Source organism: Astyanax mexicanus, chromosome 11, assembly GCF_023375975.1.
Source record: "Astyanax mexicanus isolate ESR-SI-001 chromosome 11, AstMex3_surface, whole genome shotgun sequence".
Taxonomy (NCBI): domain Eukaryota; kingdom Metazoa; phylum Chordata; class Actinopteri; order Characiformes; family Acestrorhamphidae; genus Astyanax; species Astyanax mexicanus.
The window spans coordinates 50,154,210-50,168,712 of NC_064418.1; the positions used below are offsets into that span (position 1 = coordinate 50,154,210).

A 14,503-nucleotide genomic window follows, 5' to 3' on the forward strand; every position below is an offset into this window, starting at 1 on the left:
AAGATTAAGATTTAAGGTGTACTTTTCCCGTCGTTATGATAGCAAAAACACATTGATGCGCCCTAATTCAAGATGCACAGTGCACAGCTTTTACTATTGCTACAGAAACCGGAATGGATGTTGGTATGTTTTGACTAGTGCGACAGTTCTGAAAAAAATTAGACCACTTAAAAATGATGAGTTTCTTTAATTTGACCAAATTAAAAACCTCTGGAATATAATCAAGAGGAAGATGGATGATCACAAACCATCAAACCACCAAACTGAACTGCTTGAATTTTTGCACCAGGAGTAAAGCAGCATAAAGTTATCCAAAAGCAGTGTGTAAGACTGGTGGAGGAGGAGAACATGATGCCAAGATACATGAAAAAAACTGTGATTAAAAACCAACCAGGTTTATTCCACCAAATATTGATTATTTCTGAACTCTTAAAACTTTATGAATATGAACTTGTTTTCTTTGCATTATTTGAGGTCTGAAAGTTCTGCATCTTTTTTTGTTATTTCAGTCATTTCTCATTTTCTGTAAATAAATGCTCTAAATGAGAATATTTTTATTTGGAATTTGGGAGAAATGTTGTCTGTAGTTTATAGAATAAAACAACAATGTTCATTTTACTCAAACATAAACCTATAAATAGTAAAATCAGAGAAACTGATTCAGAAAATGAATTTTTCAGAACTGTATATAATTAGTACTGACCAGTGGGTGGCGGCAGAGTCGGCTGTGTTGAGTGGAGCGCTGCTGGTCGTTGATGGTCAGCAGTCGATCCTCCAGCTGAAGCTCCAGATCCTGAAGCTCCTGCCGGACTGCAGCTCTCAGCCTCAGCAGATGCTCCGCCTCCCTCCTGACCAGCAAACAAACAAACAAACAAATAAACTGTGAACAATCGTAAATACATTCCAATTGTTTCCTAAACACGAAAACAAAACAAAAAAAAAGATAATAGAGATGTACTCAAACTGTAAAAAAAATAAGTTAAAACAAAAGAGAAAAATAACCAGAAATAAGCATTACAAATAAAATTAAATTAGGTGCAAATGTAAAACACACAATTAAAAGATTAAGCTTTAATTAATAATAAATTAAGATTAAGAGAAACTTAAAATATGTCTAAGAAACAAAATATTTACGTTTAATATTCAAAATATATCATACCAAATATTTCCTAAACACAGAAACTAAAAATCACAGATGACAGATTGTAAAAACAATACTGAATCATCTAAAGTAAAAACAACAGAGATAAATATAAAAGAGATAAATTATATATTTATATATTTAAAGTTTAATTAATAATAAAACTTAAAATATGTTTAAGAAGCTAAACCTATTAAATACATGTTAAAGTGATAATAAATAATTAATAACAGTACTATAAAAAAATAGCTCAAAACAATAAAACTAAAACTGAATAAAACAAGAAATAAAAGTTAAAATAATTCAGATTAAATAAAAGCTAAAGGCTGTCTGAAGGGGGTTAGAAGTTCTTAATACTTTACTAATATTATAAATTCCAATAAGAAGCCTACAGTAGGTTGAAGGTTATAATAATAATATAACTCAATAAATAACCCCTGCAGAAGAGGCTAGAACCCAGAGTGTTCTCACCTCTCATCAGAACCGAAGTGCTGGTAGACCATAGACTGCTGCCTCATCAGAGACAGCTCCAGATCCATCATCTGAGTCCTGAAGACGTTCAGACTCCTGCGCCGCATCTGCAGCTCCTGCAGCCAGACAGAGAGATTAACACTGAGCATCACTGAGCATCACTATCAGAGTATTTCACTCTTCGGAGATCACGATTAATCTTTTATTACACTCAAATTAACACCTCCTGATCTAACGTACAGCCTTTTCTCTGCTTGCCATGTAGACTTTGTGTCCAAATAGCACAATCTAATGGACTGCGGTGGTACTGCATTTCTGCTTAGGTACCACACAGACCTACAGGCATTTTTTACACAGTGAGGACAGTGTTGGACAGTAATGAAGTAAATGTAATTGGTTACTGTACTTCAGTAGTTTTAAGTACTCAGTTAACGACTCCCCGGCAAACGAATTCCGAACATAAACCATTTTACATGAACTAAGTGAACTAAGAAAATCTAACACAAACGACTCCCCTGCATTTTTTACACTTTGAGGCGTTAGACAGTAATGCAGTAAATGTAATTGGTTACTGTATTTCAGTACTGTATTTCAGAAATTCAACCACAAAACGACTTCCTGGCAAAAGACCCCCCCGGGAAAACGACTTCTCACATAATGACTCTACGCCAAACAATTCCTCGCTAAACGACTCCCCGGCATTTTTTACAGTTTCAGGACAGTGTTGCACAGTAATGCAGTAAATGTAATTGGCTACTCCCTCAGTAGTTTTAAGTACTCTGTAAACAACTTCCCGGCAGATGACTCCCTTGGAAAATGACCTCCCACATAATGACTCCCCGCCACACGACTCCCCGCCACACGACTCCCCGCCAAACGACTCCCCGCCAAACGACTCCCCGCCAAACGACTCCCCGCCAAACGACTCCCCGCCAAACGACTCCCCGCCAAACGACTCCCCGCCAAACGACTCCCCGCCAAACGACTCCCCGCCAAATGACTCCCCGCCAAACGACTCCCCGCCAAACGACTCCCCGCCAAACGACTCCCCGGCATTTTTTACAGTTTGAGACCAGTGTTGGACAGTAATGCAGTAAATGTAATTGGCAACTGTACTTCAGTAGTTTTAAGTATTCTGTAAACAACTCCCCAGCAAACGCCTTCCCAGCAAACGACTCCCCGGCAAACGACTCCCCGGCAAACGACTCCCCGGCAAACGACTCCCCGGCAAACGACTCCCCGGCAAACGACTCCCCGGCAAACGACTCCCCGGCAAACGACTCCCCGGCAAACGACTTCCCGGCAAACGACTTCCCGGCAAACGACTTCCCGGCAAACGACTTCCCGGCAAACGACTTCCCGGCAAACGACTTCCCGGCAAACGACTTCCCGGCAAACGACTTCCCGGCAAACGACTCCACCGGCAAACGACTCCACCGGCAAACGACTCCACCGGCAAACGACTCCCCGGCATTTTTAAACTTTAAGTGTTGGACAGTAATGCAGTTAATTGGTTATTGTATTTCGGCAAACAAATTCACGGCAAATGACTTCACAGTAAACTACTCCCTATCAAATGAATTCCCAGCAAACTACTCCCCAGCATAAACTGTTTACCATAAACTAAGTGGAAAATCTAACACAAACGACTCTCCGGCAAACAGATTCACTCTGAATACGATACAACCATAAACTATTTAAAACAAATATGGATGTAGCAGACTAATAAAAGTGGACGTGGTGGAATACAGTGGATAAGGTAAAGCTAGGGCAGTCGTAGTCCAAAGCAGAAATACTTAAGCAGGTAAACTGTGAGGAGGGAAGGTAAAACTGGCTGCTTCCACCATTCTGTACCTCATATAGTGGTTGGATGGGCTGGTGGGGACTCTGCGTTCCCAGGGGCGTGCCCTCCCGCGGGACCGAAGGGCTCTGTAAACACAATCGCAAATAAGGTACGTTAGTTAGCATTCACACTCGCAGAACAAGTCTGAACTCTGCTGGGAGATACGCTGAGTCAGCACAGGTATTTACTTTCAGGGAGAGACGGCTGGAACACCAGGAACTAGGCCAAAAAACACAAGGGGATTAACACGTACTATACGTCAGCACAGCGAAAGTGAAACACTGCAGGGAGTGAATTAGAGAATATTAACCAAGTTACTACACTACTGGTTAAAAGCTCAGTCAACAATAACATATTATAGAAGTATACAGTAAGTATAGAGTAAAAAAAAACAACAGAAAAACATGGTAATAAAAAGAGGGAGGATTTTTAGCAATCCATTCATTGGTTAATAGCTTAAATCTGATAGCAGAAACCAAAAGAACTCTGTAACTATTAGAAGAAGACGACTTTTCTTTAGAGAAATTACGGATAAAGCCAGAGAGCAGGTGGAAAAAGCTATTTTTAGGGTAAATTATGCCCCATGTCACCCAGTCTGAAGGGTGTTTGTTGGAGAAACTGTTAAAATTTCTGGATCTCTGAACGCTGTAGGAGAACGGAGGGGAGCTATTCATCAAAGATAAGAACTTTTTATCATGTTTTACTACAATAAAACTCCATTTTACACAGGAGTTCTCCTTTAATAAAGCATAAGCCTTTCCAGCCTTTCCTTTTCATTCCAGACGAAATGCTACAGAAGAAGCAGGTGCTCACACACTTCTGGACACCACTTCCGTACACTTTACTCAAAAAGGAAACCAGGCTAAATGAATCTCACCTGGTTGAGGCTCTGAACAGTTCCTCTGATTTCGTGCAGAACTCTTCGCAGCTGCATTTCCGTGCTGCCCATCGCAGGTGGAGGGGTCGCGGTGTCGTACGGTGGGAACTGGGCAGGCGGAGGAGGAGTGAACGGGCTGGTACACTGGTAGTGCCCGTGTGGGTGGTAAGGTGCGGTATTATTATAGCCCAGATTATGAGGGGCGCTGTGCGAGTGCGAGAGAGGCGAGTACGGGTGGTACAGACTTCCGTGCAGATTGAACGTGGAACCGTAGGGGGCGTGCAGAGGAGGTGGAGGGTGGTACGGGGAATGCATTGGTGGTGCTGGTGGACCATAGGGGGCGCTGTGGGGGTGGAAGTATGAAGGCATGTTTGGATGGGGGTAAGGGACACCGTGCGGTGGCGTGTGAAGCGAGTGAGGGATTGACGATGGGTCTTGCAGATGGGCGTATGGGGTATACTGGTGAGTAGGTGGACTGTTGAAGGAGCCTGGGGTGGCACCATGACTTGGGTAGCTACCAGCTTTGTTAGGGTGGTAAGCTGAACCTGCACCCGCTCTGTAATGAGGCAAGTGTTGGTGGTGATGGTTGCCTTGTTGAGAAGCTGGAGGAACATGAGGCATTGTTGCAGGGTTGGTCAAATCTGGGACACTGCTGGTGCTCCATGAAGGACCTTCTGCAAGGCGTCTTAAAGGCCAATCAGCGGGAGTGCTGTAGAGAGAGTTGGCTGACCGGGTCAGGTGCTGCGGCACGTTTAGTGGGTACGGGGGCATTCCATACGGTGGTAGTCCAGTTGATTCACAATCGGTGGATGCTTGCTTGACGAGCAAAGAGGACCTGCATCTCGACTGGGCTTCCTCTGGATATTCGTCATCTTCCTCTGCGATGGAATCGACCTCGTCCCCCTCATGTCCCTCCTCATATTTGTAGCTATAGCACGGAGGGGTGCAGTGTCGAACCGAACCTTGACCCAGCTGGATACGCATTGAGGAAACGACCCGGGTTGGGCCGAGCAAGGAGTTCGGAAGGGAACTTGACCTTCGCAGTGGGTTTCTAGTCTCGACTTCAAGCTCCTTAAGCAGATCCTTCCTCCGGATCCAAACTCGGCCGACTCGATCGTCGCACATCGAAGACGACCTTTGCTCAGCCCGAAGTAGAGCGTGCCGAACCCTTTCCGAAGTGCTCAGGTTCTGATCTCTGCCTCTTCTGTACTCTGGAAATTGCTTTTGCCACGGTACCACTGCCGGCTCTTTCGCTGACGCTAAAGAAGCATTCTCAGTAGTTGAACTGACTTCGCCTTCGGGAGAGGTCTCCACATCAGCGCCTGTACTGGATTCCAGATCCTCCGACTCTACAGTCACGGTGGACCCAGACTCAATGCTTGAGCTCGTCTCCATTGCAGAACTTTCTAGTCTATCGGACGGCACCAGGGACGAGACTCCAGAACCCTGTACGTCCGTCTCCGTGACCTGTTGTCTCGGGACTTGATGGGCCATGTAGTCAGGAATGTCCTCTGCCACTCCAGCCAAGCCAAAGGGTCCCAAGCCAGGCAGTAGATCATCTTCCTCACCCTGAAGCTTCTCGAAAGCAGGGTGGTCCAAAGCTACAGGTGTGGTGACTCCTCCTGCATGAGAGGTCACTGTCGTCTCGCTGTCGCAGCTGTCCGAACTCTCCTGGACCTGAAACAAAATGAATAATTGCATAATTATATAACCTGCACAATTGTAATTAGTCTGTAACAATGCATACTTCACCAGTAGTTACACAGTTATTATATGGACTGTTAATGTGTAACTACATACTCATTGGCGACACTCATGGGCGACACTCATGGGCGACACTCATGGGCGACACTCATGGGCGACACTCATGGGCGACACTCATGGGCGACACTCATGGGCGACACTCATGGGCGACACTCATGGGCGACACTCATGGGCGACACTCATGGGCGACACTCATTGGCGACACTCATTGGCGACACTCATGGGCGACACTCATTGGCGACACTCATCGGCGACACTTATTGGCGACACTTATTGGCGACACTTATCGGCAACACTTATTGGTAACAATTATTAGCAACACTTATCGGCGACACTTAATAGCCACACTTCCAGCTCCATCTCTAGTTAACAAGAATTAACATCACAATATATTGCTATAAACCACACAAACATACAAAAACTCTGGAAGAAGGACTTCTTACTTACACTCTAAAAACCTCTAACTCTCTAATATACTCTTAAATTCTGCTGTACAGATCAAAACCTGCTTTATTAACAGGTAATAATACACTTTATAAAGGTTTGTGGACACTCCTTTTAATGAATGCATTCAGTTACTTTATGTTGCACCTGTTGCTACTCCCTGTAGTAGAGACGTACTCTCAATAGAACAGGACTTATTGGCACCATACTTAATGTCAGGTGCCGGTTAGAGGAGTAAGATTCTTGTAGATAAACACAAACAAATATTCTCAGTAACGCCTGAAAATCTAATAGAAAGCCTTTTCTTGCAGCAGAGACAGAATTTTAAATTAAAGTTTTATTTAGGTGGGTGTTTTTTTTAGGTGCTGTGGTACTGCATGTGGCTGGTGGGTGTTAAAAGTGTGTGATGGTGGATGGATTGTTGGATGTATGGATGACATACTGTTCGATGGGTTGATTGGTGGATGGGTGGATAAATTGTTGGATGGGTAGATGGATTGTTGGACGGGATGAATGGGTGGATTTTTTGACGGATGGATTGTTGGATGGGTAGATGGATAGACTTTTGATGGATTGCTGGATGAGTGGATGGATTGTTGTGTCGATGGATACATAGATAGATGGATGAGTGGATGGATGGATTGTTGGGTAGATTGTTGGGTAGACGGATGAGTGAATTATTGAATGGATTGTTGGATAAATCAGTAGATTAATGGATTGTTGGATGGGTTGTTGGATGGTTGGGTTGTTTGCTGGATGGATGGCTGATAGACATTTTCGATGGGTAGGTGGATGGATTGTTGGGTGGATAGATGTGTGGATTGTTGGATGGGTGGATTGATTTATGGGTGGGTGGATTGTTAGATTGTTTGGTGGATGAATGAATGAATTCTTGGGTGGATGGATGGATGGATGGATGGATGGATGGATGGATGGATGGATCGATGGATAAATGGATGAATCTCAATCTTATCTCCACAGACACACCTACCTTCAGGTAATTAGCAGAACCGTCTGTTGAAGGATCTTCAGCGAAGCCGCTGCTGTCTGACTGCTGACTGGCTGTTCTTAATAAACTCTCTGAGAACAAAAAAGAAAACAAACACATAAAATATATCTGTCAAATATACCAACCTGCCCAAGATACAGATACAGAACTACAGTCTGTGATTATTATACCATACAACTACAGAGGGAAATATATATATATATATATATATAATCAGTGGAGGTAAAAAAAACAAGGATCATAATGTTCTGTTGGTACCACTTTAAAATAAGTCTCCTTTATAAATGGTTTTAAATAGTCTATGAGGAAGTTTATTAATCATTAATAATTGGTTGCAAAACATAAAGCATTTACTACTTAGTTTTTTCCATCAGTAAGCATTTACATATTTAATAAAACAATATATAGAAAGTCAGTATAGTTATTTAATGTTACTTTATGTTAATATACACCATGTTATGATTACTGGATAAATTATTAATCGAGGTATAGTTCACGTTAATAACAGATATGTTATTAACAGATATGTTAATGTTAATGCTGACTGATGAAACAGACAAAGTGCGATAAGCATCCAGAAAGATCTGATTTTTAACAGAATATATCAATTAATGTGGAATCACTGTTTAGCAAACGACAGGTAATTGTTATCCTTTATATGTATGTGTTATAACTGCTTGTTATAATAAATGTTTTATAAATGTTTTTTTACAACTCGATTAATAACATTAATAAACTTCTTTATAAACTGTTTATAACCTCTTTATAAAGGACCCTTATTTTAAAGTGGTACCATTCTGTTTATTGGCTGTAAATTTATTTATAACATAAACATAAATATTCTTTTTCTGCTTATTGATGGTGGGGTTAAGTGTGGGGTTTGGAGTCGACCACAAGAGGGCAGCACAGATCTACAGCTGAAGATGCTCAGACCTGAAAACTGACTGAGTTATGTAATAATTGAGTGTGTGTGTGTGTGTGTGTGTGATTTGATTGAAGACGGGCTGTATTTTTATTTTTAGCAGCAGATGTTCTTTAAAACATCAGATCAGATTAGTTTAAATCAGTCAGTCTGAGATGATGTTCTGTAACACAGACTAATATAAACCTCGTGCTTCAGCTCTACTCAGAAACAATGAGAGATTTAAACAATTAAAGACGACGTCTCTGTTATATAACATTACATTTCTGAAGGTTCACTCTGTGGCTACTGAAGTTTATCAGTAAACAGGTTTAGAGAGCGATTTACATAAGAAAACCAAACCAAAATTAAGAAATCATATTAATATATACCTAAGGGCAAGCACCTCTCTGCAAAATTATTATTCATAGACATACACAAATATGAGAAAACAAAACTAATATTTAGTTAAATGTTGATTTTTATATTTAGTGCAATAACTGCAGAAGGATATCAACATACTACAGCTTAAAGCAGATTATGTAGACTGATCATTTTCTTTAAAACCTGTAAAAACATCAGTATTGCTCGTACAGTCTCGTGTAGACTCGTAGACTCGTATAGACACATCCCAAATCCTTTATTATTATGTTAATTACGTCAAAATTGGACCTGATACAGATACTGGATTGGACCAGATCACATACACCTGGTGATATTATGTTGTTTTGCAATACTTATTGCGATATTAGGAAATATCCAGGAATTTTCACCAAATGCTAATATCTCATCAAGACAATTACTCAAAAAAAAAAAAAAAAAAAAAGCAAAGAAAGTGTTCCTATATATTTCAATTTATCTATAGAAAACGTCTTCTGCACTGTAAAGTTCTAGCATTACTGATACTGTGAGCTGATTGGTTGGCGAGCTGATCCTGAGCTGAGATACAGGTAAAACATGTTTAAAAGGTTTATAAACGGAGTTAAAAATGAAAAATATATATATATATATATATGTCTGCAGTACAGAAACATTTAATATAGCTCTGTGTTGAGGACATAAGTACACATTTTAGTATAAAACTAATCAAACATTTATAAACTCTGATTTTACTCAGTTGCTTCATAAGAACTCATGTTTACGTTCATGCTGGACTCACTTTAAGTGCGTATTCTCCTCTATAGAGATTCACTGGCATGGCATCACTAGTTCTCATGTGTGTTTAGTTCTGGTGAGTTCTCGTGATAAACGTGTTTTTGGAGAGCTGTCAAAAGTGGTGTAGTGTGAACCTGGCATAACATTAATGCCATATCTTTATCACAGTGTTAAAAGTTAAAACACTCACCACTGCCGGCTCTAGATATACAGCGAGTCCCGCACACAGCCTCCCCATCAATACTCTGCAGCTGAAACACAATAAAAACATTGTTGTTTTATTCTATAAACTACAGACAACATTTCTCCCAAATTACAAATAAAAATATTCTCATTTAGAGCATTTATTTACAGAAAATGAGAAATGACTGCATTATTTGAGGTCCGAAAGTTCTGCGTTGTTTTTTATTTCAAAGAAAACAAGTTCATATTCATAAAGTTTTAAGAGTTCAGAAATAATCAATATTTGGTGGAATAACCCTGGTTGGTTTTTAATCACAGTTTTTTTTCATGCATCTTGGCATCATGTTCTCCTCCACCAGACTTACACACTGCTTTTGGATAACTTTATCAAGCAGTACAGTTTGGTTTGATGGCTTGTGATCATTCCACCTTCCTCTTATTATAGATTATATTCCAGTTTTTCAATTTGGTAAAATAAAAGATGAGTCATCCTTTTTAAGGATTTAATATTTAATGTATGCTTTTTAGTAAAAAAAAACTGTGTAATATTATATAATAATTTAAAACTCAGTTAGAAACCTACAGCCTGATGGAAATATCACGTTGGACAATTGTGCCATTCAAACTCTTAAATCACTGTAATATTTTTTTAACAATGCAAAGGAATTACAAGAACTACTCGGCTAAGTAAAGAAAAGAATAATTTAAAAAGAAATGAAGGACAATCAAGTCAAAAAGAAGAATTTCAAGAACTTAAGTATCCTCAAGTGCAGTCACTGTAAAGACCATTAAAAAGTATATAATGATGAAACTGGCACTCATCAGGACCTTCAAGTTAACAGCTCCCCAGATAAGAGCACCTAAAAGCTTCTTCACAGAGTATTTTGGTTTGTTTTACACTGTTTTTAAGTTACTACATGATTCCTTATGTGTTCCTTCATAATTTGATAGATCTCTTTATTAAAGGGAACTTTAATATTATGTTAAATATCATACAAAATACACAACATAATGTAAAAGTTTACACAATTCCTTATTTTTAAAATTATGTTGTTATGTTGTCAAAAATGGGCTGATAAATTTCTCATGTATATTTTTGTCCAATTGCACCCCCTCTTAAACATCTACACTCATTAAGAACATGAAGTTATGAATATTCATACATATGCAAATTGGAGGCAAGCTGGACCATGTTTCATTAATAATAATAATTATAATGTCAGTGCAATTATGTAATACCTTTTCAGTAATTATGTTCTAAAAAAAACATAAAAAAACTATAATTATACTACTAAAAATATATAAAATAATAATACAAGTTAAATATTATTAAATATCAGAAAATAAACTAAATAAACCATTTCTAATTCTAATTGTGATGTTAAAAATAAACTGATAATTATCTCATGTATTATTGTATATAGCCCCCCCCCCCCCTTAAACATCCACACTCATTAAGGACATGCACATGAATATTCATAAATATGCAAATTAGAAAATGAACCATGCATGTCAATTAATTTTAATAGTCATTTTAAAATACGTTTTTTAAATAATTACTCTGACTTTGATGTACATTCAGATAGTACTCATAATATTTCTACAACTACTTACAATAATCATCATAATAAATAATAATAATAATTGTAATTATAATAATAATGAGAATAAAACTAATGTATTATTTCTGTACAGCTCCCCTCCTCAAACAGCTAGACTCATTAAGAGCAAGTTATGAATATTCATAGATATGCAAATTAAAAGTGCAGCCATGGCCTAATACTTTCCCACCGGCCCCTCCCCCACCCCAGCTTCCTGTGACCACATCATAATCCTCCCATAAGAACACATTCATTTACACACATTTTAACATTATAATATCAGTATATTAGTTTAAACAAATTTGTGACATTTAAAATAAACTGATTTAGAAACTGTAGAATTACACATATTTTATTATGGATGAAGTTTAGAAGAGGTCTGGGTTTTCAATAGAAATAAATTGTTTTTTTAGACAGACACACTTCTGTACATTATAAAGCTAAATTATAGTTTATTTGCTGAAATTAATATACAGCTCTGGGAAAAAAATATAGGAAGCACTATTAGCTATTTATAGGTTTATGTTTGAGTAAAATGAACATTGTTGTTTTATTCTATAAACTACAGACAACATTTCTCCCAAATTACAAATAAAAATATTCTCATTTAGAGCATTTATTTACAGAAAATGAGAAATGGCTGAAATAACAAAAAAAAAGATGCAGAACTTTCAGACCTCAAATAATGCAAAGAAAACAAGTTCATATTCATAAAGTTTTAAGAGTTCAGAAATAATCAATATTTGGTGGAATAATCCTGGTTGGTTTTTAATCACAGTTTTTTCATGCATCTTGGCATCATGTTCTCCTCCTCCACCAGTCTTACACACTGCTTTTGGATAACTTTATGCTGCTTTACTCCTGGTGCAAAAATTCAAGCAGTTCAGTTTGGTGGTTTGATGGTTTGTGATCATCCATCTTCCTCTTGATTATATTATTATATTCCAGAGGTTTTTAATTTGGTAAAATCAAAGAAACTCAGCATTTGTAAGTGCTCTCTTATTTTTTCCCAGAGCTGTGTGTGGAAAAAACTACATTAATAATATTATAAATATGGCAAAGATTCCAAAAGATTCCAAATTCCAAAGATCTGCATCAATTTATAAAATAAAACAGTTGCGTAATGTTGGTTTAACTGTTCCTAATCTTTTGATAGCCAGTTTAGATGTACAAACATCAATTACTGCTTGTTGAAGGTCACTGTCCAAATCTAATATATTTAGAGAAGTGTATTAGCGGTCAGAGACGCCGCTCCCCAGAGCAGTTCCTGTGTTCTGCTTATTTTTGGCCTTAAAATTTCTCAACTTCTAGTTTTAAAAAAAAATCTTGAAACAGCACATTCCTCACTCAGCAGAGCGACAGAACCAGAAAACGACAGTACCAACCATCTGCACTTATACTTACTGTAGTTTTCAGACTATAAAGTGCATTAAAATACTTTCATTTTAGCAAAAATCATCCGTACTCCTTATGTATGAATTCTACCAGTCAGGTATTAAGGAGCAGTAAAGCCGCTCCACTGAAGTACAGAGTTATAAGGATAAGTTTTCAGTAAAGTTTCTCCAGCACTAAGGCTGGAGCAGCATTAGCATTAGCCGCTAGTGGTGAGTATATTGGAGTGCAGTCCAATATAAAAGAAAGCACTTTACTCACACAAATAATAAGTTATCAGGAGAAAAATCTGTGTAGATTAACATCCAGCACTTTTTTAAAAGAGTAATAGCATCCTTACTAGCGTCGCTTAATGCACCTTATAATTAAAAAAATACATATATTACATTAGACTGAGCTTCAACAGACATAGATCGGTTCTTACCTATCGAGTTTTGTACTTCAGATCGCTTTAAGTTCTGCATGTTGTGAGGTGGGCGTGGCCTACATTAGCTATTGTGCTCTCTCTGACTCCGGCTGCTGCTAGTAAACATGTAGTTGTATCTATGTTGTTTGGGCTTTTATTATTTTACCTTGTTTCATGTTTTTTTTTTTAATGAAAGGATAGTTATTCCATTAAATACTTTATATTCATATTTATATTTTAAGTCTAAAAATAACATTTTCTTTTTCTTTCAATGACAAAGTTAAACAGGACTCTACTATAATAAAACTGCTATAAATGAAGCTGTTTGTGAGCAGTTTAGTGAACAGGTGTACATGTACAGGTGTGGGCAGTGTGCCAAATCCTGCTGGAAAATGAAATCTGCATTTCCATAGAATTTGGTGTTGGTCCGACTTCTGTGTTTTATTATCAAGTCTAAAGTCAGTGCAGTGCACTTCATGCTTCCCTCTGCTGACAACTTTTTTTATAGAGATGCGGGAATTCATTTTCCAGCAGGACTTGGCACACTGCCCACACTGAGTACCAAAAGTACTAATTGGTCTTACATAATATTGTAATAATAATTGAACACTGAAAAAAGTAACATTTTTCATTGTATGTTGGTGAGAGTGAGGTAATGACGGTGGGTACCTCCTCCATCTCGAAGGAGTCGCGTGGTTGGTTGAGGAGGTGAGCTATGTGCGGATTGGGCAGCAGGGAGCAGACGTCTCTGTCCGGCGTGGACGAGGAGACGCTCTTCTGCTGATCTCCAGCTTCACCGGCCTGAACGCCGTCGCTCTGCTCCGAAACCTCTATAACACTGACCACCACCGGAGAGGAGTCCCCATTAACCACCACCGACTCCACCTCAACCCCATTTACTCCACCCTGAGGAGAGAGCTGAGAGAGAACATTCAATTACATACTTTACACCACACACTACATACACAGGGGCTAGACACTGAAACTGAAACACCTGGTTTTAGAGCACAATAGTTTATTGTGGTGACGGACAGTTCTGGTGGAAACAGGAGGGTTGAGGTGCACATTGAATTCTGCGTGATTTGATCAGCCGTGGTTTTATGTTTTTTGGATACAATCCGGGTTAGCACCCGAACATCCCTTTCAGACAGCTTCCTCTTACAGCGTCCACAGTTAATCCTGTTGGATGTGGTCGGTCCTTCTTGGTGGTATGCTGACGTTACCCTGGATACCGTGGCTCTTGATGCATCACAAAGACTTGCTGTCTTGGTTACAGATGCTCCAGCAAGACGTGCACCAACAATTTGTCCTCTTTT

At 38.9% G+C, this 14,503-nt stretch overlaps 1 protein-coding gene across 3 annotated transcripts in view; it reads right to left on the reverse strand.

Moving 5' to 3' along the window:
- The window catches only part of itprid2 (ITPR interacting domain containing 2), an 85,444-nt gene that overhangs the window by 9,808 nt on the left and 61,133 nt on the right, over positions 1-14,503 (reverse strand). For all 3 annotated transcript variants that reach the window (XM_049484837.1, XM_049484836.1, XM_049484838.1), the window contains 7 exons: positions 13,857-14,105; positions 9,796-9,856; positions 7,532-7,620; positions 4,333-6,009; positions 3,467-3,541; positions 1,613-1,728; positions 704-848 (listed from right to left, as the gene is read on the reverse strand). In XM_049484837.1, coding sequence (XP_049340794.1) covers positions 704-848; positions 1,613-1,728; positions 3,467-3,541; positions 4,333-6,009; positions 7,532-7,620; positions 9,796-9,856; positions 13,857-14,105 — 2,412 coding nt within the window. The remainder of the gene's footprint in view (positions 1-703; positions 849-1,612; positions 1,729-3,466; positions 3,542-4,332; positions 6,010-7,531; positions 7,621-9,795; positions 9,857-13,856; positions 14,106-14,503) is intronic.